Raw genomic sequence first — 27,148 nt, forward strand, 5'->3', positions numbered from 1 at the left:
TGCCTCTTATGGAAAGCGGTGATACATAGCGTAGCCTGCCTAGGAATGAGTTGGCTTTGCGAGATGCTGCTACTGGTACCGCCGCTGCTGTTGTTGCTGCGGGAAACCATACATCTACCCAGTGGGCTGTTACAGTCATATAGTCCTTAGTCTGCCCTGTTCCACTTGTCTACATGTCCGTGGTTAAGTGGACACTGGATACAACCGCATTTTGTAGGAGACTGGTGACTCTTTTTCTGATGTCTGTGTACATTCTCGGTATCGCCTGCCTAGAGAAGTGGAACCTAGATGGGATTTGATACCGGGGACACACTATCTCCATCAAATCTTTAAGTGACTCTGAACTAATGGTGGATACCGGAGGCACCTCTAACACCAACATAGCTGTCAAGGCCTCAGTTATCCGCTTTGCAAAAGGATGACTACTGTCATATTCCATCTTCCTCACAAAGGACTGTTGGACAGTGAATTGCTTACTGGAAGTAGTACAAGTGGTCTTCCGACTTCCCCTCTGGGATTAGAGATGAGCGCCGGAAATTTTTCGGGTTTTGTGTTTTGGTTTTGGGTTCGGTTCCGCGGCCGTGTTTTGGGTTCGACCGCGTTTTGGCAAAACCTCACCGAATTTTTTTTGTCGGATTCGGGTGTGTTTTGGATTCGGGTGTTTTTTTCCAAAAAACCTAAAAAACAGCTTAAATCATAGAATTTGGCGGTCATTTTGATCCCAAAGTATTATTAACCTCAAAAACCATAATTTCCACTCATTTTCAGTCTATTCTGAATACCTCACACCTCACAATATTATTTTTAGTCCTAAAATTTGCACCGAGGTCGCTGTGTGAGTAAGATAAGCGACCCTAGTGGCCGACACAAACACCGGGCCCATCTAGGAGTGGCACTGCAGTGTCACGCAGGATGGCCCTTCCAAAAAACCCTCCCCAAACAGCACATGACGCAAAGAAAAAAAGAGGCGCAATGAGGTAGCTGTGTGAGTAAGATTAGCGACCCTTGTGGCCGACACAAACACCGGGCCCATCTAGGAGTGGCACTGCAGTGTCACGCAGGATGTCCCTTCCAAAAAACCCTCCCCAAACAGCACATGACGCAAAGAAAAAAAGAGGCGCAATGAGGTAGCTGTGTGAGTAAGATAAGCGACCCTAGTGGCCGACACAAACACCGGGCCCATCTAGGAGTGTCACTGCAGTGTCACGCAGGATGTCCCTTCCAAAAAACCCTCCCCAAACAGCACATGACGCAAAGAAAAAAAGAGGCGCAATGAGGTAGCTGTGTGAGTAAGATAAGCGACCCTAGTGGCCGACACAAACACCGGGCCCATCTAGGAGTGGCACTGCAGTGTCACGCAGGATGTCCCTTCCAAAAAACCCTCCCCAAACAGCACATGACGCAAAGAAAAAGAAAAGAAAAAAGAGGTGCAAGATGGAATTGTCCTTGGGCCCTCCCACCCACCCTTATGTTGTATAAACAGGACATGCACACTTTAACCAACCCATCATTTCAGTGACAGGGTCTGCCACACGACTGTGACTGATATGACGGGTTGGTTTGGACCCCCACCAAAAAAGAAGCAATTAATCTCTCCTTGCACAAACTGGCTCTACAGAGGCAAGATGTCCACCTCATCATCATCCTCCGATATATCACCGTGTACATCCCCCTCCTCACAGATTATCAATTCGTCCCCACTGGAATCCACCATCTCAGCTCCCTGTGTACTTTGTGGAGGCAATTGCTGCTGGTCAATGTCTCCACGGAGGAATTGATTATAATTCATTTTAATGAACATCATCTTCTCCACATTTTCTGGATGTAACCTCGTACGCCGATTGCTGACAAGGTGAGCGGCGGCACTAAACACTCTTTCGGAGTACACACTTGTGGGAGGGCAACTTAGGTAGAATAAAGCCAGTTTGTGCAAGGGCCTCCAAATTGCCTCTTTTTCCTGCCAGTATAAGTACGGACTGTGTGACGTGCCTACTTGGATGCGGTCACTCATATAATCCTCCACCATTCTTTCAATGGGGAGAGAATCATATGCAGTGACAGTAGACGACATGTCCGTAATCGTTGTCAGGTCCTTCAGTCCGGACCAGATGTCAGCATCAGCAGTCGCTCCAGACTGCCCTGCATCACCGCCAGCGGGTGGGCTCGGAATTCTGAGCCTTTTCCTCGCACCCCCAGTTGCGGGAGAATGTGAAGGAGGAGATGTTGTTGACAGGTCGCGTTCCGCTTGACTTGACAATTTACTCACCAGCAGGTGTTTGAACCCCAGCAGACTTGTGTCTGCCGGAAAGAGAGATCCAAGGTAGGCTTTAAATCTAGGATCGAGCACGGTGGCCAAAATGTAGTGCTCTGATTTCAACAGATTGACCACCCGTGAATCCTTGCTAAGCGAATTAAGGGCTCCATCCACAAGTCCCACATGCCTAGCGGAATCGCTCCGTGTTAGCTCCTCCTTCAATGTCTCCAGCTTCTTCTGCAAAAGCCTGATGAGGGGAATGACCTGACTCAGGCTGGCAGTGTCTGAACTGACTTCACGTGTGGCAAGTTCAAAGGGCATCAGAACCTTGCACAACGTTGAAATCATTCTCCACTGCGCTTGAGACAGGTGCATCCCACCTCCTATATCGTGCTCAATTGTATAGGCTTGAATGGCCTTTTGCTGCTCCTCCAACCTCTGAAGCATATACAGGGTTGAATTCCACCTCGTTACCACTTCTTGCTTCAGATGATGGCAGGGCAGGTTCAGTAGTTTTTGGTGGTGCTCCAGTTTTCTGTACGTGGTGCCTGTACGCCGAAAGTGTCCCGCAATTCTCCTGGCCACCGACAGCATCTCTTGCACGCCCCTGTCGTTTTTTTAAAAATTCTGCACCACCAAATTCAAGGTATGTGCAAAACATGGGACGTGCTGGAATTTGCCCATATTTAATGCACACACAATATTGCTGGCGTTGTCCGATGCCACAAATCCACAGGAGAGTCCAATTGGGGTAAGCCATTCCGCGATGATCTTCCTCAGTTGCCGTAAGAGGTTTTCAGCTGTGTGCGTATTCTGGAAAGCGGTGATACAAAGCGTAGCCTGCCTAGGAAAGAGTTGGCGTTTGCGAGATGCTGCTACTGGTGCCGCCGCTGCTGTTCTTGCGGCGGGAGTCCATACATCTACCCAGTGGGCTGTCACAGTCATATAGTCCTGACCCTGCCCTGCTCCACTTGTCCACATGTCCGTGGTTAAGTGGACATTGGGTACAACTGCATTTTTTAGGACACTGGTGAGTCTTTTTCTGACGTCCGTGTACATTCTCGGTATCGCCTGCCTAGAGAAGTGGAACCTAGATGGTATTTGGTAACGGGGGCACACTACCTCAAGAAATTGTCTAGTTCCCTGTGAACTAACGGCGGATACCGGACGCACGTCTAACACCAACATAGTTGTCAAGGCCTCAGTTATCCGCTTTGCAACAGGATGACTGCTGTGATATTTCATCTTCCTCGCAAAGGACTGTTGGACAGTCAATTGCTTGGTGGAAGTAGTAAAAGTGTGCTTACGACTTCCCTTCTGGGATGACCATCGACTCCCAGCAGCAACAACAGCAGCGCCAGCAGCAGTAGGCGTTACACGCAAGGATGCATCGGAGGAATCCCAGGCAGGAGAGGACTCGTCAGAATTGCCAGTGACATTGCCTGCAGGACTATTGGCATTCCTGGGGAAGGAGGAAATTGACACTGAGGGAGTTGGTGGGGTGGTTTGCGTGAGCTTGGTTACAAGAGGAAGGGATTTACTGGTCAGTGGACTGCTTCCGCTGTCACCCAAAGTTTTTGAACTTGTCACTGACTTATTATGAATGCGCTGCAGGTGACGTATAAGGGAGGATGTTCCGAGGTGGTTAACGTCCTTACCCCTACTTATTACAGCTTGACAAAGGGAACACACGGCTTGACACCTGTTGTCCGCATTTCTGGTGAAATACTTCCACACCGAAGAGCTGATTTTTTTGGTATTTTCACCAGGCATGTCAACGGCCATATTCCTACCACGGACAGCAGGTGTCTCCCCGGGTGCCTGACTTAAACAAACCACCTCACCATCAGAATCCTCCTGGTCAATTTCCTCCCCAGCGCCAGCAACACCCATATCCTCCTCATCCTGGTGTACTTCAACACTGACATCTTCAATCTGACTATCAGGAACTGGACTGCGGGTGCTCCTTCCATCACTTGCAGGGGGCGTGCAAATGGTGGAAGGCGCATGCTCTTCACGTCCAGTGTTGGGAAGGTCAGGCATCGCAACCGACACAATTGGAGTCGGACTCTCCTTGTGGATTTGGGATTTCGAAGAACGCACAGTTCTTTGCGGTACTACTGCTTTTGCCAGCTTTAGTCTTTTCATTTTTCTAGCGAGAGGCTGAGTGCTTCCATCCTCATGTGAAGCTGAACCACTAGCCATGAACATAGGCCAGGGCCTCAGCCGTTCCTTGCCACTCCGTGTGGTAAATGGCATATTGGCAAGTTTACGCTTCTCCTCCGACAATTTTATTTTAGGTTTTGGAGTCCTTTTTTTACTGATATCTGGTGTTTTGGATTTGACATGCTCTGTACTATGACATTGGGCATCGGCCTTGGCAGACGACGTTGCTGGCATTTCATCGTCTCGGCCATGACTAGTGGCAGCAGCTTCAGCACGAGGTGGAAGTGGATCTTGATCTTTCCCTAATTTTGGAACCTCAACATTTTTGTTCTCCATATTTTAATAGGCACAACTAAAAGGCACCTCAGGTAAACAATGGAGATGGATGGATTGGATACTAGTATACAATTATGGACGGGCTGCCGAGTGCCGACACAGAGGTAGCCACAGCCGTGAACTACCGCACTGTACTGTGTCTGCTGCTAATATATAGACTGGTTGATAAAGAGATAGTATACTCGTAACTAGTATGTATGTATAAAGAAAGAAAAAAAACCACGGTTAGGTGGTATATACAATTATGGACGGGCTGCCGAGTGCCGACACAGAGGTAGCCACAGCCGTGAACTACCGCACTGTACTGTGTCTGCTGCTAATATAGACTGGTTGATAAAGAGATAGTATACTCGTAACTAGTATGACTATAAAGAAAGAAAAAAAAACCACGGTTAGGTGGTATATACAATTATGGACGGGCTGCCGAGTGCCGACACAGAGGTAGCCACAGCCGTGAACTACCGCACTGTACTGTGTCTGCTGCTAATATATAGACTGGTTGATAAAGAGATAGTATACTCGTAACTAGTATGTATGTATAAAGAAAGAAAAAAAAACCACGGTTAGGTGGTATATACAATTATGGACGGGCTGCCGAGTGCCGACACAGAGGTAGCCACAGCCGTGAACTACCGCACTGTACTGTGTCTGCTGCTAATATAGACTGGTTGATAAAGAGATAGTATACTCGTAACTAGTATGTATGTATAAAGAAAGAAAAAAAAACCACGGTTAGGTGGTATATACAATTATGGACGGGCTGCCGAGTGCCGACACAGAGGTAGCCACAGCCGTGAACTACCGCACTGTACTGTGTCTGCTGCTAATATAGACTGGTTGATAAAGAGATAGTATACTCGTAACTAGTATGACTATAAAGAAAGAAAAAAAAACCACGGTTAGGTGGTATATACAATTATGGACGGGCTGCCGAGTGCCGACACAGAGGTAGCCACAGCCGTGAACTACCGCACTGTACTGTGTCTGCTGCTAATATAGACTGGTTGATAAAGAGATAGTATACTCGTAACTAGTATGTATGTATAAAGAAAGAAAAAAAAACCACGGTTAGGTGGTATATACAATTATGGACGGGCTGCCGAGTGCCGACACAGAGGTAGCCACAGCCGTGAACTACCGCACTGTACTGTGTCTGCTGCTAATATAGACTGGTTGATAAAGAGATAGTATACTCGTAACTAGTATGTATGTATAAAGAAAGAAAAAAAAACCACGGTTAGGTGGTATATACAATTATGGACGGGCTGCCGAGTGCCGACACAGAGGTAGCCACAGCCGTGAACTACCGCACTGTACTGTGTCTGCTGCTAATATAGACTGGTTGATAAAGAGATAGTATACTCGTAACTAGTATGTATGTATAAAGAAAGAAAAAAAAACCACGGTTAGGTGGTATATACAATTATGGACGGGCTGCCGAGTGCCGACACAGAGGTAGCCACAGCCGTGAACTACCGCACTGTACTGTGTCTGCTGCTAATATAGACTGGTTGATAAAGAGATAGTATACTCGTAACTAGTATGTATGTATAAAGAAAGAAAAAAAAACCACGGTTAGGTGGTATATACAATTATGGACGGGCTGCCGAGTGCCGACACAGAGGTAGCCACAGCCGTGAACTACCGCACTGTACTGTGTCTGCTGCTAATATAGACTGGTTGATAAAGAGATAGTATACTCGTAACTAGTATGACTATAAAGAAAGAAAAAAAAACCACGGTTAGGTGGTATATACAATTATGGACGGGCTGCCGAGTGCCGACACAGAGGTAGCCACAGCCGTGAACTACCGCACTGTACTGTGTCTGCTGCTAATATAGACTGGTTGATAAAGAGATAGTATACTACTAATATTATATATACTGGTGGTCAGGTCACTGGTCACTAGTCACACTGGCAGTGGCACTCCTGCAGCAAAAGTGTGCACTGTTTAATTTTAATATAATATTATGTACTCCTGGCTCCTGCTATAACCTATAACTGGCACTGCAGTGCTCCCCAGTCTCCCCCACAATTATAAGCTGTGTGAGCTGAGCACAGTCAGATATATATATACATTGATGCAGCACACTGGGCTGAGCAGTGCACACAGATATGGTATGTGACTGAGTCACTGTGTGTATCTTTTTTTCAGGCAGAGAACGGATATATTAAATAAAACAAACAACTGCACTGTCTGGTGGTCACTGTGGTCGTCAGTCACTAAACTCTGCACTCTCTTCTACAGTATCACAGCCTCAGGTCAATCTCTCTCTCTCTCTCTCAACCCTAATCTAAATGGAGAGGACGCCAGCCACGTCCTCTCCCTATCAATCTCAATGCACGTGTGAAAATGGCGGCGACGCGCGGCTCCTTATATAGAATCCGAGTCTCGCGAGAATCCGACAGCGTCATGATGACGTTCGGGCGCGCTCGGGTTAACCGAGCAAGGCGGGAGGATCCGAGTCTGCTCGGACCCGTGAAAAAAACATGAAGTTCGTGCGGGTTCGGATTCAGAGAAACCGAACCCGCTCATCTCTATCTGGGATGACAATCGACTCCCAGCAGCAACAACAGCAGCGGCAGCAACAGCAGGCGTAACTACAGAGGAATCCTGGTTAGGAGAGGACTCCTCAGTCTTGACAGTGACATGGCCTGCAGGACTACGGACATTCCTGACTGAGGAGGAAGTTGACGTTGAGGGAGTTGGTGGTGTGGCTTGCAGGAGCTTGGGTACAGGAGGAAGAAGGGATTTAGGTGTCAGTGGACTGCTTACGCTCTTACCCAAAGTTTCTGAACTTTACACTGACTTCTGATGAATGCGCAGCATGTGATGTATAAGAGAGGATGTTCCTAGGTGGTTAACATCCTTACCCCTACTTATTACAGATTGACAGAGGCAACAGATGGCTTGACACCTGTTGTCCGGATTTGTGGAGAAATAATTCCACACTGAAGAGGTGGCTATTTTGGTAGTCTGCCCAGGCATCACAATGGGCTTCTTCGTCCCAAGGACAATAGGTGTCTCCCCCGGTGCCTGACTTAAACAAACCACATAACCATCAGAATCCTCATTGTCAACTTCCTCCTCAGCGCCAGCAACACCCATATCCTCATCCTGGTGTACTTCAACAGTGACATCTTCAATTTGAATATCAGAAACTGCACTGTGGGTGCTCCTTCCAGCAATTACAGGGGGCGTGCAAATGGTGGAAGGAGCCACCTCTTCCCGTCCAGTGTTGGGAAGGTCAGGCATCGCAACCGCCAACACATTTGGACTCTCCTTGGGGATTTGTGATACCATCTCAGAGCACACAGTTCTTTTCTGTGCTCTTTTCAGCTTAACTCTTAATTTTTCTAGTGGGAGGATGAGGGCTTCCATCGTCATGTGAAGCTGAACCACTAGCCATGAACATAGGCCAGGGCCTCTCCCGTTCCTTGCCACTCCGTGTCGTAAATGGCATATTGGCAAGTTTACGTTTCTCCTCAGATGACTTAAATTTCTTATTTTGGTTCTTTTTACTAAACTTTGACTTTTTGGATTTTACACGCCCTCTACTATCACATTGGGCATCGGCCTTGGCAGACGACGTTGATGGCATTTCATTGTCTATGTCATGACTAGTGGCAGCAGCTTCAGCACTCGGAGGAAGTTCTTCTTGATCTTTCCCTATTTTCTCCTCAAAATTTTTGTTCTCCATTATTTTTTGGGAGTTATATGACTGGAATTACTGATGACACAGGACACTACCACTGGTCTGATGCAGCACAACACGTTGTTGTTATAACTATTATACTGCAGCCGTGGACATATAGCAGCAGCGTATATCGTCACTGGATACTACCACTGGTCTGATGCAGCCCAACAGGTTGTTATAATTGTTATACTGCAGCATTGGATATATAGCAGCAGCGTATATTGTCACTGGAATTACTGATGACACAGTACACTACCACTGGTCTGATACAGCCCAACAGGTTGTTATAATTGTTATACTGCAGCAGTGGATATATATATATAGCAGCAGCGTATATAATCACTGGAATTACTGATGACACAGGACACTACCACTGGTCTGATGCAGCCCAACAGGTTGTTATAATTCTTATACTGCAGCAGTGGATATCTATAGCAGCAGCGTATATCGTCATTGGAATTACTGATGACACAGGACACTACCACTGGTCTGATGCAGCCCAACAGGTTGTTATAATTGTTATACTGCAGCAGTGGATATCTATAGCAGCAGCGTATATCGTCACTGGAATTACTGATGACACAGGACACTACCACTGGTCTGATGCAGCCCAACAGGTTGTTATAATGGTTATACTGCAGCAGTGGATATATAGCAGCAGCGTATATCGTCACTGGAATTACTGATGACACAGGACACTACCACTGGTCTGCACAACACAGCACCACTTTATACAGCTACATTGGATATATGGCAGCAGAGAACACCAACACTGTGAATGGCTGGACTGATAGAGCACAATACACTGACTACACTGGACTGGTCTGCACAACACAGCACCACTTTACAGCTACACTGGATATATCTGCCTGGACTGATACAGCACAATACACTGACTACACTGGACTGGTCTGCACAACACAGCACCACTTTACAGCTAAACTGGATATATGGCAGCAGAGAACACCAACACTGTGCCTGCCTGGACTGATGCAACACAATACACTGAGTGACTACACTGGACTGGACTGAGCAGCACAACACTTGCCACCCCACTTTCCTGCCCCAACACACAGACACTGAACACACTGAGGACACGTCCTATCACTCTCCGAGACTGGAGTGAAAATGGCCGTGACGCGAGGCTCCTTATATGGAATCTAAATCCCGTGAGAATCCGACAGCGGGATGATGACGTTTTTCCGAGTTCAGGTTTCCGAGTCAGGAGGGAAAACCCGAGCCCGGCTCGGATCCGGACTCGGAAGGCAAAGTCCGGTAGGGTCCGGTTCTCTGAGAACCGAACCCGCTCATCTCTATAATATATAGCATATTATAAATGTTTTAACGTTTTTCTAAAATAGAGTAACAACAGCAACAACAAGTCAGCAAATACTCCGGTAATATAAATAATTAAAAACCAAGGAGATTAAGGTAAATTTTCATACATCGGAGCATTACGGTCCACCAGCCTCTGTGTGGGGGGTGGTTGGGGATGACTATACTCATACGGTGCTGGGTACACTGGTGCATTAAGATCTACTGGCCTCTGTGTGGGGGGTGGTTGGGAATGACTATACTCATACGGTTCTGAGTACACCGGGGCATTAGGATCTACCGGCCTCTGTGTGGGGGGTGTGTGGGGGGGGGGTGGTTGGGGATGACGATACTCATACGTGCTTGGTACACCGGTGCATTAGGATCTACCGGCCTCTGTGTGGGAGGTGGTTGGGGATGACTATACTCATACGGTGCTTCGTACACCGGTACATTAGGATTTACCGACCTCTGTGTAGGGGGTGGTTGGGAATGACTATACTCATATGGTGCTGGGTACGGTGCAGGATTGAAATGGGGATATGAATGAATGTATTGGGGAGGCATATTATGTGGGTGCCCTAAGCGTTGACTTTCGCTACCAAACAGAGTTGTGAGAAACTCCTGGTTCTCCCTCTGTAGCTCACGAATATGATCCATAAAATTGTTCTGCATGGTTTGTTCTGATGCCAGGAAATGGTCCATGCAAGCATCTTCCCTGGCTGCCATGGCTGCGTCCATTAGCTCAAGCTTATCCAGCAGAACAGTCGTCATGGCTCTGGCTGCATGTTTTGTCTTGTTAGGCCTCCTCCTGCGTGGCGTTACAGTATATACTGTGGGTGCAAGAGATCAAAAATTTCTTAACAAATGTGAATTGCAGTGAGGCTATAGAAAACTGCAGTGATGATAGCAAGCGTGTCTGTGGTCTCCTCCCACCTACACACTGCATACACTGCAACATTTATCAGTTTTAATATTATTTTAGTTGTAATTCATCTCCAACTACTTTTGAATATTTTATTATTTGGCCACTTACTACACGTTTTCTCTGGCATATACATCGGAATCGGGTGACAAGTAGCCAAATAATAAAACAAGTGTATGTCCAGATTTTGGTGAAAATATATCATTGTTAACTTACATGGTCCTCGTACAGGCTGAATTGGGGTTATTGATGTTGGGGTTGTTGCGGCCACACTAGGTCCAGGTTGGATCTCATCAGCCACCTGTGTTGTAGGCTTCTCCCACCGGCAGTGGATCTTCTGCCATGGGTCTTGGCTCATCCAGAAGCAATGCAGGTGGCGGTGGCGGAGATGACCGAGCCTCTGGGGTCACTACAGGACTGAGGGGTTCTGCAGCACAGGCATGGCTAGTTTCAGCAGCAGCCAGACTGGATGACAGTGTCACAGGGTTGCTTAATGCCGTATTGCCAAATGCATGGGCACACAACTCAAAATACTGCCAATCCATGCGGGCAGCACCACTGTGGTTCCTATTGTGGTCGTTAACCTTGTGAAATAGTTTCTTGAGTGCCTTCAACTTACTGACCACCTGCTGTTGGGAATTAATAATGCCTGATGTCGCAAGCATTTTAGTGATGCTGCGATATGTTATTGCATCCCTGGCTGTACCCATTATCTGCCTCCTCACCACTGATCTGCAGCAACTCCCTGACTTCATCATCACCCCAGTTTGCCATGGTTAATGAGGTCCAAAGGAGTGCAGAACTGGTCCAAAGGAGTGTTAAACTGGTCCAAAGGAGGAGTGGTCTTCAGGTTGCCGGCAGCCGGCCTCCCAACGACCACCATACCGGCGCCAGAATCCCGACCGCTGGCATACCAACATCTTTTCTCCCTCTTGGGGGTCCACGACACCCTGGAGGGAGAATAGATAGCGTGGTGCGCATAGCGCGCCACCGTGCCTGAAGCGCGGCGAGCATAGCGAGCCTTCAAGGGGCTCATTTGTGCTCGTCCAGCTGTCGGTATGCTGGCGGTCGGGATTCCGGCGCCGGTATGCTTGTCGCTGGGACCCCGACTGCTGGCAAACCATACTACACCCCAAAGGAGTGCAGAGCTGTTTAGATTGCTTTAGGACACGTGTGCTCGCAGTGCAGTACTGTAAACAAACCTCAGCTGACTAGAAACAGCCAATCAGCGCTATTGCTTCATGGGTGGGCAGAATATCCCGGGACTGTACCATTTTAGTGCACAATAACCTGGGTCCGACACGTGTTCAACCCTTCTTGTAACCCGGGAAGAAATACATTCCGGGATATTCAGACTGGAGCTTTCACACCGCACCTCGACACGGGTCGACTCGGCAGCAACCCGGTAAAAAGCCGGGTTATTTTGGTGATGCGAAAGGTGTAATAGTGAGTTTATCTGCGGGTTCTTTACTCAGGTATTTCCACCATAGATGCAACAGGGGCAACAGTATCACATCATTAAAAAGTTCTTTAACCCCTTTGCTGCCGATAGTTTTCTCACCCTTCTGCTCAGGCCATTCTCTGACGTTATCGCGCGTCACATTTCAACATCAATATCACTGATTCTTTTATGCGGTACTCTAACAAATTATAACTTGTTTTTTCCAGAAGCCTTTGTATTTCAGAAAATACCTGTAATCTTTTCACTCATTCTAACATGTGAAAATTGTTTGACGCATATGGATGAAAAATGTGTTTTTTATTGAAATTTCAAGAGAACCAAAAGCATACGTGATTTTTTTTCTTTCACCGTATAACCACCACAAAGAAAGACATTATGGTTCTAGCTTTGCCAATTATCCACCTTTCCAAATAGTAAAACACAGGATTCTATGTGTAGGTTTTGACAAGAAAGTATGCACTGTAATTGAAAATGCAGATATCTGCCTCTCTGCTCTAACAGCAAGTCCGTGTGGTAACCAATGGGGATGCTGGAGCTGCAGCTCCAGCCTCCCCCTGCTCACACTGCAACCTACCTCCCCCACTGCCAGCCAGCCAGCCAGAGTCCAGCCCAGGCGTGGAGTTCAAATGCCAGCATGTAGTAAGACTGTTACTTATGACGGCGCAGAAGGCTTCATTAGCCCTCACTGCAGGGGCGGATCCAGAAGAAAATGATAGGGGGGGCACCATGGAAGGGGCAAGTACATTTGCGTGCGGCATCGGTGCATGTGAGGTGGCGCTTCTTATACATTGCCCACAGTTGTAGCGCTCATTATGCAATGTCCACTGTACTGGTGGTGCCCCTTATATAGACCCCCAAGTAGTGGTGCCCCTTTTGCAATGCCCGTATTGCCCCCAGTAGTAATGTTGCCTGTAGTAATGCCCTCAGTCATTATGCCCCCAGTGGTAATTCCCCTGCAGTCATGACCCCAGTAGTTTACCCCCCCTTTAGTTTAGCCTCCCTGTGGTAATGCCCCCAGTAGTTTAGCCACCAGTAGTAATGCCCCCCTGTAGTTTGCCCAATTGTAGTTTAGTCCCTGTAGTTATGCCCCCTTGTAGCTTAGCCTTCAGTAGTAATGCCCCCAGTAGTTTGGCCCCTGTAGTTAAGCCGCCAGTAGTAATGACCCTGTAGTTACGCCGCCAGTAGTTGGCACCTTTGTAGTTGGCCCCCAGTAATAGTCCCCCAGTAGTGTGCCCCCAGTAGATGCCACCCAGTAATAATGTCCCCCAGCAGTTTGCCCCCAGTAGATACCCCCCAGTAATAATGTCCCCCAGTAGTTTGCCCCCAGTAGATGCCCCCCAGTAATAATGTCCCCAGTAGATGCCCCCCAGTAATAATGTCCCCCAGCAGTTTGCCCCCAGTAGATTCCCCCCAGTAATAATGTCGTCCAGTAGTTTGCCCCCAGTAGTAATGCCCTTTATGAGTTTGCCCCCAATAGATGACCTCCCAGTAGTAATGCCCCCAGTAGATGCTCCCCAGTAATAATGCCCCCAGTAGATGCCCCCCAGTAAAAATGTCCCCCAGTAGCTGCCCCCAATAGATGACCCCCCAGTAGTAATGCCCCCAGTAGATGCCCCCCAGTAATAATGCCCCAGTAGCTGCCCCCAATAGATGACCCCCCAGTAATAATGCCCCCTACGAGTTTGCCCCAATAGATGACCCCCCTGTAGTAATGCCCCCAGTAAAAATGTCCCCCAGTAGCTGCCCCCAATAGATGACCCCTCAGTAGTGATGCCCCCCGTAGATGCCCCCCAGTTATAATGCCCCCAGTAGTTTGCCCCCCCAGTAGTAATGCCCCTTGTTGATGCCCCCCAGTAGTAATGTCCCCCGTAGTTTGCTCCCAGGAGATGCCCCCGCTGCATTAAGGAAGAAAAAAACATACTTACCGAGCCCCGTTCCCGCGCCGCTGCAGTCCTCCTCCTCCCTGGGCGTCCGCTCCTCAGTCAGTACTATGAGAGAGACGTCATGACTGACGTCTCTCCCATAGCGCACGGCGCACAGTGACAGCGCCGGAAGCCGGAGCTCAGTACTGAGATCCTGCCTCCGGCTGCCGCTGTGCAGGGAGACGAGCGCCCGCTGGTAACACAATCTCAGCGGGCGCCCGTCATCTCCCTGTGCGGCGCCGGGGGAGAACGGGGGAGCGCAGGGGGAGAACGGGGACGGAGGCCAGAAATGACAGGGGGGGCACGGGCCCGAGTGCCCCCCCCCTGGATCCGCCACTGCCTCACTGCACCACACAGTTTCCCAGCGCTTTCTCCTCCACTTCCTTTACCACCATACTAGGTGCAGTCAAACTCAGCTCAGCTTTGAGAAGGCGGCCCGTGTGATTGTGACAGGGCTGTCCTGCAGATGTCTTATGCTGCTTGTTGGAGATCCAGCTGGCTGCTTCTGCTAATCAAAGATGGGCAGTTCGTGTCCTGCAGTCTGAGTCTCACTGCAGTGCGCAAAACAAGGTATGCTGCAGCTGCCACCACCAACTAAAAACTATAATAATTATAATGTGCTAGGGTGCCTTCTTGGCTCCCATAACTAATGGAACAGGTGACCAACATTTCAAGGCCCAATCAGCCTTTTCATCAGGGTGAAACATTGGCAATAAACCAGGATGCGCTCCTACAGCCAATCATTACCTGATAGCATATTCTGTGAGGCCACGCCCCCTGTGATACCACTCCTCTTATCTGGGAGCACGTGTGCCTTAGGTGCATGTAAATATAACTATTACCGTTCCCCTATCATGGTGCCCCCCCTTTCATTTTCTTCTGGATCCGTCCCTGAGCGGAAACATTTCTGATGTAGCACAATATAACGGGTGTGGTTCATCAAATCGACAGTGTCTAGGTCGACAATGTTTAGGTCGACCACTATAGGTCGACAGTCACTAGGTCGACATGGATGGAAGGTCGACAGGGTTTCTAGGTCGACATGTGCTAGGTCGACAGGTCTAAAGGTCGACATGAGGATTTTTTTTTTTTTGTGTGTCGTTTTCTTCGTAGAGTGACCGGGATCCCAAATTAGTGCACCGCGTGCCCTCGCATGGCTCGCTTCGCTCGCCATGCTTCGGGCATCTTCATCTGAGTATGGTTAACTTGCATTCAGCATTGTGCTATGGCATCTGGCACTTAATACAACCACGCTATATGTGTTTCAAGTTGTCGCCTGCAAAACCTTGCTTGGTTGTGGACATTGCATAACAAACTGACTGTGTGTAGTATCGATGCTGGTTCCCAGACAAACTGTGGGAGTGATCACCATCTGATTTGTATACTGGTTTCCAGACTAGTTCATTGCCTGTATTTCATTGCCTAATTACTGCACTGGTTTCCAGAACAGCTAAATACCTGTGACTGTTTATTCATCGTTGTCAGTATCTCTTGTATCATCCATCTCAAGATATCATCTGTTTCAGTTATTGTATATACTCGTTAGCATTTAATACACATCTTTGCGCACATGCGCAGGAATCTTACAGCCTCCTCGGTTTCTCCATCGCACCACCACTGACCCACTAGTGCCCCCTCTGGGGACAAACAAAACTACAGATCTGACACTAGGTAAGCACCTTAACACTAATCCCCAATACACCTATCCCTAATTTCCCTACCGCAGCCTAACCCTAACCCTCCCCCCCCCCCCAGCCTAAACCTAACCCTCCCAGATGGTGCCTAACCCTAACCCTCCTTTCCCGCAGCCAAAAACACCCCACCCCCTGCAGCTTAACCCTAATCATCACCCCCGCAACTTAAACCTAACCTCCCCTCCCCTGGCCATGTCAGCATACTGGCGTCAGTATTCAGAGAAGTGTCGGGTTCCAGCATCAATATTCCGACTGCAAGGATCCCTAACTCCAGGATCCTGTCTGGATCCCAAATTAAATATGCTTTTTAAATGGAAACTCTATATCCCATATTCTTTCACTCCCTCTTCCCCATTGGTAAAATGGTTCAAATGGCATAAATTTGTTACTGATGGGGCAGTTGCTACGATGCTACTTTGAGTCTTATAAAAAATCCTTTTGGGTATTCCTGCTGTTGTGATTGTGCATATAATGCTACTTTCTGTTTCCTCTCAGATGTGTTTTCGTTTGCTATTATGGAATGTATCTCTTGTTGTTATATTTGCCAACTGTGATTTATAACCCCTGACCCTCCCTTTTTCTGGACCCCTCACGTTCTATGTTTGCTGAAAGAGGGGACTCCTGTAATTCAAACAAGGTGCCAGGATTGGGAAGACAGAGGGACTTAAAGTCCCTATCTCTGGCAATATATTAAAGCTTGAAAAAATCAAGTGACAGTCACTGATCGGCCCGATTCCCGGGACTCCTCACCAGTAATTAGTGTCGGAGATTGTAAGTTAGCGGGGACCCTTTGCTTCGTATGATGAGTTAGACTCGTTATCCTCCGTTTTAAGGTACACACGGATGATGTGCCCCACTTGTCCTCCACAGCAAAAAGGTTAAGATAATTAAAGGGCAAACACCTACTACGTTATCATTAACAATTAATTTGTTTTGGAATATAATATCAAAAAGAGGTCCACCAGGTAGGAGTAAAGACAAAATCCACGGGTGTTCCAACACACATCATGGGAGGACACCCTACTTGTTTCATCTGGATGACTTCATCAGACACACCTATATAAAAGAAATGTAGAGACAGCACCTTCCAATATGAGAATAGTGAAATACATTGAACATGGGTCCCCTTTCCCCGACTGCCAGAAACCCACTCTGACTTCTGTCTAAGTGGGTTTATTCAGCCAATCAGGGAGCGCCACGTTGTAGCACCCTCCTGATCGGCTGTGTGCTCCTGTACTGACTGACAGGCAGCACGCGGCAGTGTTACAATGTAGCGCCTATGCGCTCCATTGTAACCAATGGTGGGAACTTTCTGCCCTGCGGTTGACCGAAAGTGACCTCACCGCTGAGCAGAAAGTTCCCACCATTGGTTACAATGGAGCGCATAGGCGCGACATTGTAACACTGCCGTGTGCCGCCTGTCAGTCAGTACAGGAGCACACAGCCAATCAGGAGAGTGCCACAACGTGGCGCTCCCTGATTGGCTGAAGAAACCCACTTAGACAGAAGTCAGAGTGGGTTTCTGGCATTCAGGGAAAGGGGACCCATGTGCAAACATGGGTCCCCTTTCAGTGCGTGGCTCGGCTCTCCGTTTTTTTATTTTAATCAAGTACGTGGATTACAAATGGATGCTACGAGGAGCCTGGGACCCTGGAGCTGGTGAGTATAATTTATTCAACAGGTACCCCTTGGATTCTACTGGAGAAGAGGACCGACCTGCGTGGGGCCATAGGTAAGTATGTTTGTATGTTTGTGTGGATGTATGTAATAAATCTTTACTTTCAAGGTGTGTGTGTCTTGCCTTTTTTGGGGTATTTTTTTAGTAGTAGTACTACAGGTACCAGCGGGCCCGTTTTTCCGCCGCATGCTGGTACTTGTGGTTCTCCAAGTACCAGCATGCGGGGGAGGCTTGCTGGGCCTTGTAGTACTGCTACTAAAAACAATATCTTTTCATTTTCACAAAAGGCTATCAGCCCCCCATCCGCAGCCAATTGGATGGGGGGGACAGCCTCGGGCTTCACCCCTGGCCCTTGGGTGGCTGGGGGGGGGGGACCCCTTGATTGAAGGGGTCCCCACTCCCCCAGGGTACCCCGGCCAGGGGTGACTAGTTGGATATTTGATGCCACGGCCGCAGGGCACTATATAAAAGTGACCCCCGGCTGTGGCATTATCTGTCCAGCTAGTGGAGCCCGGTGCTGGTTTTAAAAATACGGGGGACCCCTACTGTTTTTGTCCCCCGTATTTTTGGAACCAGGACCAGGCGCAGAGCCCGATGCTGGTTGCTTAAATATGGGGGAACCCCTGTCAATTTTTTCCCCATATTTCTGCAACCAGGATCGGCTCAAAGTGCCCGAGGCTGGTTATGCTTAGGAGGGGGGACCCCACGCAATTTTTTTAAAGAAAATAACCACTTTCCCACCCCTTCCCACTGATATACATGCACGGATCTCATGGATCCCTGCATGCCTATACAATCACGGATTAAAAAAGCAGGTCTGTTTTTTTTTAGCACTTTTTTACGAGTTGTAATTTTTCACGGCAGTGTTTTATTTTTTTTTGCTTTGCACTTCTTAGTAAATGACCGAGATTCATACTTAAACAGCCGCGTTTTGACCGATGGTGTATTCATTCGTAATTATTTTCATGGACTACCCAAAAATTACGAATGCCCTCATCACTGCCGTGATTTGAGTTTAGTAAATTACCGAGATGACACTTTGATGAAAAAACGTCATCTCGGTCAAAATCGGGACCTTAGTAAATATACCCCTGTGTCTTTAAGTTAAAATAGCACCACCTAGTGTCATTATTCTGAAAACAAATATTTAACTGTAACCTTTACAACAGGGGTGGGCAGTAGGAGGCCCTCCAGCTTCTGTTGAACTATACATCCCACCACGCCCTGCAATAGTTTTAGTATGGCCAAATAGCAAAAACTGTGGTAGGGCATGCTGGGAAGTGTAGTTTTACAGAGAAGTCAGAGGGGAGAATAATGGGGGTCATTCCGAGTTGATTGCTTGCTAGCAACTTTTTGCTGTGCTGCGATCAGATAGTCGCCGCCTATGGGGGAGTGTATTTTCGCTTTGCAAGTGTGCAAACGTTTATGCAGCCAACGGTACAAAAACGTTTTTTGCAGTTTCTGAGTAGCTCTGGACTTACTCAGCCACTGCGATCACTTCAGTCTTTTTGGTCCCGGAGTTGACGTCAGACACCCGCCCTGCAAACGCTTGGACACGCCTGCATTTTTCCAAACACTCCCAGAAAACGGTCAGTTGACACCCATAAACGCCCTCTTTCTGTCAATCACCTTGCGATCCGCTGTGCGAATGGATTCTTCATTAAATCCATCTCCCAGCACTGATCCTCTTTGTACCCATATGTCGCGCCTGCGCATTGCGGTGCATACGCATGCGCAGTTTTGCAGAGTGTTAACCTGATCGCAGCGCTGCAAAAAGTTGCTAGCGAGCGATCAACTCGGAATGACCCCCAATGTACCAATATTCAGTTCTGTGAAATGAATTGCACAGTTTCCAGGAAAAGGGAAGGTTGTCACTTTACAGTATATATGAGCTCTCCTTTAACCTTTATTGCCATTTACCATAATGATGTGATGTCTGTGATTCAACCTTTGCAACTCATTGCTACACGTTAATAAGTCATGTACTTTTAACAACAGTTTTCCAAGCAAGTAGGATGCTAGTGATAAAATAATTATATTCAAACCAGATTAACAATTAGCTTATTGGATGGATGGTATGCGAAAATAGGGGGTGATTCAGACCTAATCGCTGGGCTGCTAACTTTGCTGTCTTGCAATCAGATAGTGCACGCCGAGCTGCAAAAATCCACTGTGTCCACTGTACTCCTACAGTGCGATGAGAACAGGCTGATTGGGCCGGAGCTGACGTCAGACACCCTCCCTGAAACCGCTTGGGTACGCCTGCGTTTTTCCGAACACTCCCAATAAACGGTCAGTTGCCACCCACAAATGCCCTCTTCATGTCAATCACCTTGGGTACGCCCGTGCAATCGGATTTTTCGTACCATCCCGTTGCTGACCGGCGATGCCCTTTGTTGTTATTCGACGCGCATTCGCATTGCGGTGCACACGCATGCGACTACCATAACCCATGTATTTCCTGTTCTATAAATTAAGATCCTCATCTTGATATTATACATGCATTCATTATGTATTTCAGACATAATACCTTTGCAGCTGTCTGTTACCGTCCTGGCCAAAGGGTTCCTTGGTTCCTCCATTGTCTGTGCTTATCTCTACACTGCGGAACTCTACCCAACAGTGCTCAGGTAAGCTTTATATGAAACACATTCACAATGCCTAATTCCAGCTGCCACAACCATACAGTATGTTGTATAATAACAACATTACATATACTACATTGTTTTATTGTCAAACAACATAATAAATAACAAGAGTCACTTTGTAATGCTAAAAATCTGGGCTCAGCAGTGGGGGATTTCATAGTCCATAACTATGAAATACCCACAGAAACAAACTATGGGTTGGGTATGTGTGACCGCCAGTCACAAATTCCGACAGTGGGGTCCCGGCTGTCGGATGGCCGGCAGGGGCGAGTGGAACGAAGCCCCTTGCAGGATCGCTGTACTCACCACACAGCAGGCTCGCCACAGGTTATATTCCCACTCTATGGATGTCATGGACACCCATGAAGAATAGTCTCTGTTGGTCGGCATGCCGACCAGCGGGATTTTCAGATGCCGGGATCCCGGTGTCGGTATTGTGACCGGTGGTCCCATGTAAACGGAATCCCAAACTACTTACATTAACATTGTAACATAGCCTACCTCCATCCCTGAAATTTCATACCAACCTCAAAATCTTGTTTTAGCAACTTAGACACTTCAACCAGTGCAGAAGAGCAAAGATCTGTCTCTGTAAGGCATAACCTGCTCCTTAGCCTTATGCATCTTCATAAGCAAAGACTAGCCTACTTTGCATTTGATGCCAGGGACCTGATTCAGACGGGTGTAGTATGGTATGCCGGCGTCCGGGATCCCGGCGGCCAGCATACCAGCGCCGGGATCCCGACCGCCGACATACCGGCAGCTGGGGGAGCGCAAATGAGCCCCTTGAGCGTGCCACGCTATTTATTTTCTCTCCAGGGGGGTCGTGGACCCCCAAGAGGGAGAATAGTTGTCGGTATGCCGGGATTCCCGCGCTGGTATACTGAGCGCCGGGATCCCATCAGCCGACATACTCAATACCACCCATTCAGACTTGCATGTAAAGGGACAGCCTTCAGCTGCTTATAACGATGGGGAAATACTTCACTTTTTACCACATCACACTGGAATGTAAGAATAACAGTGAACAATGTATTTTACTTTTTGTATTGGGGATTTGTTTATATAAAATTGTCTGCTTAAGAGCAACATAGATTAATTTCTAGATCCTGAAACAAAAATCCTGTCATATTCTCTTCTTCATAATGTGCAACGCCCTAACAGGACTGGAGTGCAATCTGTGAGGAGGCCACAGCTCACACCTAGCACCTGGAGTCCACTGTATTCATTCCCCTGGTTTCATTGATTTTCCCAAGTCTAGTCCCTATGCCATCCCGTAGGGAAACTTGTTATTCTCAGTTAGCAGTGCAATCAATATGTGTAGCTATGAGATTAAAGTATTTGCATGTGGGGATTAGTGCAGATGGAGACCATCCATCATCACCTTCTCTTTACAGTGTCTGGGAACATCTCACAAAACAATTACCATATAATCTGTAACCTCTCGTTAGTGACAATGTATAGTAGCAGAGAGAAGACACTGATGTGTACATTAACCTGGTTCCACACAGTTCTGCTGTTTAACTTCGTACCATGGTAAATAAAGGTACAATGAGGACAAGATAAACGCACCATGTAGACCATAAATCATCCTGAACTCCAGTAATGTCTGCTAATGATTCCCTGAGTGAGAGCATGTAGATGTTGTACTGCTAAATAATGTACAGTCTTTGCTTGGTACAATAGAACAGCCTTAGCTAATGACTCGTCTTGTTGTGGAATATTCTCGTGTAACATTAGTGCTATAAAACTTTGGGTTAGACATATTTTTGTTCCTGCCTAGCAATATTTGGATGTAGAATTATTAACCTATTCACTGCCAATCATCACTTGCATGCTATCCATTAGTTATAAAGAGAAACTGTCATCTAAATATTTGAAACAAAAAGAAATGATTTCTATCTATGGGGGTCATTCCAACCCCTTCACAGGAGCGGTTCTTGGTGCGGGCAAGCAGTGCCTGTGCCCGGGGTGCTGCGGCCTGGGGGCACGGCCGCAGTCACCCCGCAGGCACCGCCGCCTGCCCGCGCCCCGCTCCCCCGGCTGCAGCAGACGCCGCGGGCTGTGTGGGCGTCTGCTACAGCCGGCTCCAGCGACAGACACTAGAGGTCAGTATTGACCTCTAGTGTCAGTGCGGCGCTGCTATGGGAGAGACGTCATGACGTCTCTCCCATAGAGAAGAGCCGGCAGCCAGACGGAGCAGCAGCAGCGGTCGGGAGCGGGGCAGTGGTAAGTATTATTTTTTTTATTTTTGTGTGTGTTTGACTGGAGGCACAGCAGCAGAGGGCACAACAGGGGGCACATCAACAGGAGGCACAGCAGCAGAGGGCACAACAGGGGGCACATCAACAGGAGGCACAGCAGCAGAGGGCACAACAGGGGGCACATCAACAGGAGGCACAGCAGCAGAGGGCACAACAGGGGGCACATCAACAGGAGGCACAGCAGCAGAGGGCACAACAGGGGGCACATCAACAGGAGGCACAGCAGCAGAGGGCACAACAGGGGGCACATCAACAGGAGGCACAGCAGCAGAGGGCACAACAGGGGACACATCAACAGGAGGCACAGCAGCAGAGGGCACAACAGCAGAGGGCGCAACTATTGAGGGCACAACGACAGGGGGCACAGCAGCAGAGGGCACAACAGGGGGCCCAGCAGCAGAGGGCACAACTACTGGGGGCTAAGCAACAGGGGGCACAGTAACAGAGGGCACAACTACTGGGGCAAAGCAACAGGGGGCACAATTACTGGGGGCACAGCTACTGGGGGCACAGCTACAGGGGGTATAGCTACAGGGGGCACAGCTACAGGGGGAAAATCTACTGGGGGAAAATCAACTGGGGGGCACAACTACTTGGGGCATATCTGGGTGCATAACTGTGACCACGCCCCTCACCTATGAAGCCATGCCCCTATTTTTTGGCACGCGCCTCCAGCGCGCACTAATTTTTTGCTGCGCAGTGGGGGGTGCCAGTGGAATCTTTCGCACTGGGCGCCACAAAGTGTAGAACCGGCCCTGCCCGTTCACACGCTGCTTTTTTTCGTAGCCGTGCGAACGGGTCGGAACTGCGGCTGCGCACGGGCCCCAATGCGCATGCACGTCGTTGCCATGACAGAAGTGTTCGCAGCGGCGAACGCTAGCAGATTGACAGGCAGAAGGCGGATCTGGGTGTCAACTGACCGTTTTCGGGGAGTGGTGAGGCGAACGCAGGCGTGTCCAGGCGTTTGCAGGGCGGGTGTCTGACGTCAATTCCGGGACCTGACAGACTGAAGTGATTGCAGTGGGTGAGTAAGTCAGAAGCTCCTCAGAAACTGCACAAAATGTTTTGCATAGCTCGGCTGCACAAGCGATTGCACCCTTGCTATGCAAAAAAACCCTCCCCCATAGGCGGTGTCTATCTGATCGCACGGGCAGCAAAAAGACCCCCTATGTCACACACATTTGTGTGATTCTTACCTTTACAATGTATAAGTGTGGGGAGTGGGGGGGGGGGGGGGGGCACACCCTAATTATAAACATGAGGTGCTACCTTGCTGTGACTTGTAGTGCCACACAATTTATCAATTTATGTAAAAGTGGCTGAGCATGCATATACAGCATAAAATGTGTTGCTTACAATAGCTACTGTAGGCAAAATAAATTTAGTGTAATGATAATACTTTGGCCTAAATTAACAAGCCACTGCATCTTTGTGGATTGGGATGCTGGATTTAAAGGGGAAATAATATTAAATACAAATCCAGTGTATTTTATATTTAATACTGTTGCACCTTTTAATGCAGTGGCCAAACCGCCAAAGACTGCAGCTAAGGAAAGCGCTGTATCAGCTTACACTTCCTTTAAAAAAAAAAAAAGGTGCCCATTGCCTGTATGCACTGAATGAGGGTGTTTTGTCAGTATACAGAGGAAGAAGCATTGGGGCTAATTCAGATGTGGTTGTTCTTGCGATTGCTGTTGCTATCTTTTGCCGTACGCAATTGCCATTATATGATAATATGGGCAGTAGCGCACTGTGGCTCAGACACATGTGCAATAAGAAAACATTGATCAATTTGCGTAAAACAGCTGCTTTGCAAACGCATCTGAAATAAATGTGAATCTTGTCCTGCATTCAAAGTTGTCAGCATCTATGTGGGCGCTTTGCCCATAACCACCCACTTGTAAAAGTATAATTGTAATCTGCAACCATTTTCACCAGTCCTGGTACAAGAGATCTGTCTGAAATTCGATGGTATCTGTGTACAATCACTCCTGAATAATCTGCAATTCCCTCTAAACTCCTGCAGAACTCCCATCAAAACAGCCAACAGCTGCACAATTACACTCAGAATGCAAAGTATTCTGGAGCTTGTTAAGTCTAGAAACGGCGTACATTTTAATCATATTTAGAAACAGTCTCCAGTAAAGAGGTGCTGCAGCACTTACATACAAATCTCATAAGTTAGCCATTGCTTCTGATGGAATGCATTATTAGCTGGGTATGCGCTAAATCCTGTCACATAGTATACCTACACACAAGTGACGTGTGGTGGGGTGAGGCAGAGCCTTTCCTGTCATACTAATGTATAAGCCGGAGTTCTGACTATATAAAGTATATGAAAAATAGAAACTTTAAATATCTTCTTTGTACTATTCTAATCATTTTTATAATCAAAACTCTGGAGCAAAAAGTCTATGGCTCACCTGCTTATCTTTTCCACACATCTCTGATCAAAGCTCATTAAATTCCCAGCAGTATACTGTATACTGTATACTGCAGCACCTGTGTATAATGCCCACATGCAGGGGTGTATCTACCCATTGGCCAGGATGGCACTCGCCAGGGGTGCCAGGCAAGGAGGGGGCGCCGGCTGGCTGTGCCACCCGCGGCCAAAGGGTAGAAAAGTAGTACTGTCAGACTGTACCTGGTGAGAGTCTGTTACTGCTGGAGCGGCGCTGGTGTCTGGCAGCACCGCACTTGTAATCATACTCAAAATTAACTACAGCTCCCAGCAGCCCTTGTTGCTGGGAGCTCCCGGCAGCAAGGGCTGCTGGGAACTGTAGTTTATTGTGAGTCTGATCACTAGTGCAGTGCGGTGCTGACGAACACCAGCGCCGCGCCGGCAACAACAGTCTCTCACCAGGTACACAGCAATTGTTATATAGCACAGTGCTATAGATCTATTTGTAATTGAAGATAATAAAAAAGTGTCAGTGTTTGGGAGAAGGGACTGTAGTACATGGAAAACTACACGATTTTCATGCATGTTAGATGTAAGTAGTGATGAGCGGGTTCGGTTCCTCGGAAACCGAACCCCCCCGAACTTCACCCATTTTACACGGGTCCGAGGCATACTCGGATTCTCCCGTATGGCTCGGTTAACCCGAGCGCGCCCGAACGTCATCATCCCGCTGTCGGATTCTCGCGAGATTCGGATTCTATATAAGCAGCCGCGCGTCACCGCCATTTTCACTCGTGCATTGGAAATGTTAGGGAGAGGACGTGGCTGGCGTCCTCTCCGTTTATTCATTGTTGAGTTGATGATGCAAATATTTGTGCTTGCTTATATCATTGTGGGGACTGGGGAGCAGCTTTATATTAATATAGGAGGAGTACAGTGCAGAGTTTGCTGACCAGTGACCACCAGTTTTATCCGTTCTCTACCTGAAAAAAAACGCTCCTTATCTGTGCTCGGTGTGCTGCATATATCTGTGCTCACACTGCTTTATTGTGGGGACTGGGGAGCAGCTGTATTATATAGGAGGAGTACAGTGCAGAGTTTTGCTGACAGTGACCACCAGTATACGTTGTCTGCCTGAAAAACACTCCATATCTGTGCTCAGTGTGCTGCATATATCTGTGCTCACACTGCTTTATTGTGGGGACTGGGGAGCAGCTGTATTATATAGGAGAAGTACAGTGCAGAGTTTTGCTGACCAGTGACCACCAGTATACGTTGTCTGCCTGAAAAACACTCCATATCTGTGCTGCATTGTGTGTAGTATATAGTAGGAGTACAGTGCATAATTTTGCTGACCACCAGTATATAATATATAGGAGTACGGTACAGAAAGCCACTGCTGTACCTACCTCTGTGTTGTCAAGTATACTATCCATCCATACCTGTGGTGCATTTAAGTTTTGCACAGTTTGCTGACCACCAGTATATAATATATAGCAGTACGGTACAGTAGGCCACTGCTGTACCTACCTCTGTGTCGTCAAGTATACTATCCATCCATACCTGTGGTGCATTTAAGTTTTGCACAGTTTGCTGACCACCAGTATATAATATATAGCAGTACGGTACAGTAGGCCACTGCTGTACCTACCTCTGTGTCGTCAAGTATACTATCCATCCATACCTGTGGTGCATTTCAGTTGTGCGCAGTATATATAGTAGCAGGCCATTGCTATTGATACTGGCATATAATTCCACACATTAAAAAATGGAGAACAAAAATGTGGATGTTAAAATAGGGAAAGATCAAGATCCACTTCCACCTCGTGCTGAAGCTGCTGCCACTAGTCATGGCCGAGACGATGAAATGCCTTTCAACGTCGTCTGCCAAGGCCGATGCCCAATGTCATAGTAGAGAGCATGTAAAATCCAAAAAACAAAAGTTCAGTAAAATGACCCAAAAATCAAAATTGAAAGCGTCTGATGAGAAGCGTAAACTTGCCAATATGCCATTTACGACACGGAGTGGCAAGGAACGGCTGAGGCTCTGGCCTATGTTCATGGCTAGTGGTTCAGATTCACATGAGGATGGAAGCACTCATCCTCTCGCTAGAAAACTGCAGTGCCACTCCTAGATGGGCCAGGTGTTTGTGTCGGCCACTTGTGTCGCTTAGCTTAGTCACACAGCGACCTTGGTGCGCCTCTTTTTTTCTTTGCATCAGGTGCTGTTTGGGGACTATTTTTTTGAAGTGCCATCCTGCCTGACACTGCAGTGCCACTCCTAGATGGGCCAGGTGTTTGTGTCGGCCACTTGTGTCGTTTAGCTTAGTCACACAGCGACCTTGGTGCGCCTCTTTTTTTCTTTGCAGCTTGTGCTGTTTGGGG

The 27,148-nt window shown here is 47.8% G+C and overlaps 1 protein-coding gene across 1 annotated transcript in view; it reads left to right on the forward strand.

Annotated features, from left to right (window-relative positions):
* LOC134969114 (solute carrier family 22 member 6-B-like) overlaps positions 1-27,148 on the forward strand; it is a 248,678-nt gene that overhangs the window by 209,134 nt on the left and 12,396 nt on the right. Inside the window, exon 8 of the mRNA XM_063944834.1 lies at positions 19,972-20,080. Within this exon, the coding sequence (XP_063800904.1) occupies positions 19,972-20,080 (109 nt within the window). The remainder of the gene's footprint in view (positions 1-19,971; positions 20,081-27,148) is intronic.

Source organism: Pseudophryne corroboree, chromosome 11 (assembly GCF_028390025.1).
Source record: "Pseudophryne corroboree isolate aPseCor3 chromosome 11, aPseCor3.hap2, whole genome shotgun sequence".
NCBI lineage: Eukaryota > Metazoa > Chordata > Amphibia > Anura > Myobatrachidae > Pseudophryne > Pseudophryne corroboree.